The 1,637-nt window shown below is 51.7% G+C and overlaps 1 protein-coding gene across 1 annotated transcript in view; it reads left to right on the forward strand.

The window, feature by feature from the left end:
• Arhgef10 (Rho guanine nucleotide exchange factor 10) overlaps nt 1-1,637 on the forward strand; it is a 72,077-nt gene that overhangs the window by 10,727 nt on the left and 59,713 nt on the right. The window contains exon 5 of the mRNA XM_029480672.1: nt 18-181. Within this exon, the coding sequence (XP_029336532.1) occupies nt 18-181 (164 nt within the window). The remainder of the gene's footprint in view (nt 1-17; nt 182-1,637) is intronic.

The following is a 1,637-nucleotide window of genomic DNA, read 5'->3' on the forward strand; positions in this document are numbered from 1 at the left end:
TTGGTCTGTGCACCCAGATGAAATGATTTATGATGATGTGGAGAACGGCGAAGAAGCTGGAAACAGCTCCCCAGAGTACGGGTGGAGTTCCAGCGAATTCGAAAGCTATGAGGAGCCGAGCGACTCNGAGGGCAAGAACGGAATTCCCAGGTCCTTCCTGCGCAGCAGTCATAAAAAGCAAGTATGTGCTTGGTCTGTTGTGATGGACGAGTGTTCTCCTGTTTACCTGGGAACAGGACTGGGAAGTGTGTTCTGAGCCACACACTTCCGTGGCTAGTCCCCAGACATCTGAGTGTAGTTTGGAGAGCATAGGGTACCAGCGAAGTAGTCTCCTATGTGTAAGCACAGGAGGGTCCAGCTGTTACACCCTCATAAAGTCACTTCTGCAGTACTAACCCGGATCACCATCCAGGCTCTAAGAAGGTGGTACAAGCCACGCACGTTGGCACAAGTGTGATCCCAGCACTTGGGACATTGAAGTAGGAGGACATTCGGGAGTTCACTGAACACCTGAGGTATTGTATCAGGACAGCTAGGGCTACAGAAAGACCCCCTTTTCCACAAAGACAAAGTTTAAAAGGAAGACAAATTATCACTGGGCACCAACTTGATGCAGTCTGGCAGCCGCAGTCCTTCTGCACAGTGAGCTGGCCGGGCCCTATGGATAGGGCAGGCCCCAGCTTTGTTTTGCTCCGCACTGCTGACAGTGACCAACTACACTGTGAGCTGGATGAAGACCAAGGGCAGAGGAGCGACGGTGAGCAGCGAGGCTGCAGCTACCTGGATCATTGTTCCCTGGAGAGAACATTCAGTTTAGGGGCATAAAACGTCTTAGGTTACAGTCCAGGGAAGAACACGGAAGCCCTCAGGATGAGTGTCCTACTGAGGGGCACTCCTGGNCCTGACAACAGCCGGAGGAGAATGTGGGGTTCTCTGTGGCTGACAGGGTCACATAGTCTTGTTGCTGGGGTCTCCTATGGCCAGGTGGAGAAGGATCTGTTGTGTGTGACACCCTCCTGTTGGTGGCACTTCCTATGGAAGGGTGTAAGGGTTGACTGACTGTGTACAGTCACGGTGGTGTCTGAGCACTTCCTGTGTGAGGCTTCCAGGCAGCCAACTTGAGGTCCTCCTCTAAGACCTGGTTCTGCCTTTGTTACTGTTAACTATCACCTTCCTCATCTGCCTGCCTTCCCCAGAGACTCCAGCAGCCCGAGGCTGTGGGTGGGACCACGTTTCTGTGTCACTGTAGCTCTGCAAGTTGTCACCCGAGAACTGTCATTCCCTCTGACTTATTTCAGACCCAAGGGCAGAAGCATGGCGGGCTTTCCGTCAGGCTTTCTCCAGGAATATTTTTTTTCTTTTTTCTTTTTAATGATCAGGAGTACAGCTGGGATCTCTCCAAGGATGGACCTACAGTTGTAGCCAGGGGAGCTTATAATGAAGTAATAATTGTTTGCATAAAGCCATATTAGATAGATACTCTCAACCTAAAACAAGGTCGTTAAAGAGTAGCCGGGCAGGGGGAGCATCCAGGGTGCCTAGGACCCTGTGTGGCAGCAAACACTTGAGGCCTGTTTGTTTGATTGACTTGGGCAGATGGCATCCAGTCTGACAGTGCTAATGGGGCTGCTCTGGCC

Source organism: Mus caroli, chromosome 8, assembly GCF_900094665.2.
Source record: "Mus caroli chromosome 8, CAROLI_EIJ_v1.1, whole genome shotgun sequence".
Classification (NCBI taxonomy): Eukaryota; Metazoa; Chordata; class Mammalia; order Rodentia; family Muridae; genus Mus; species Mus caroli.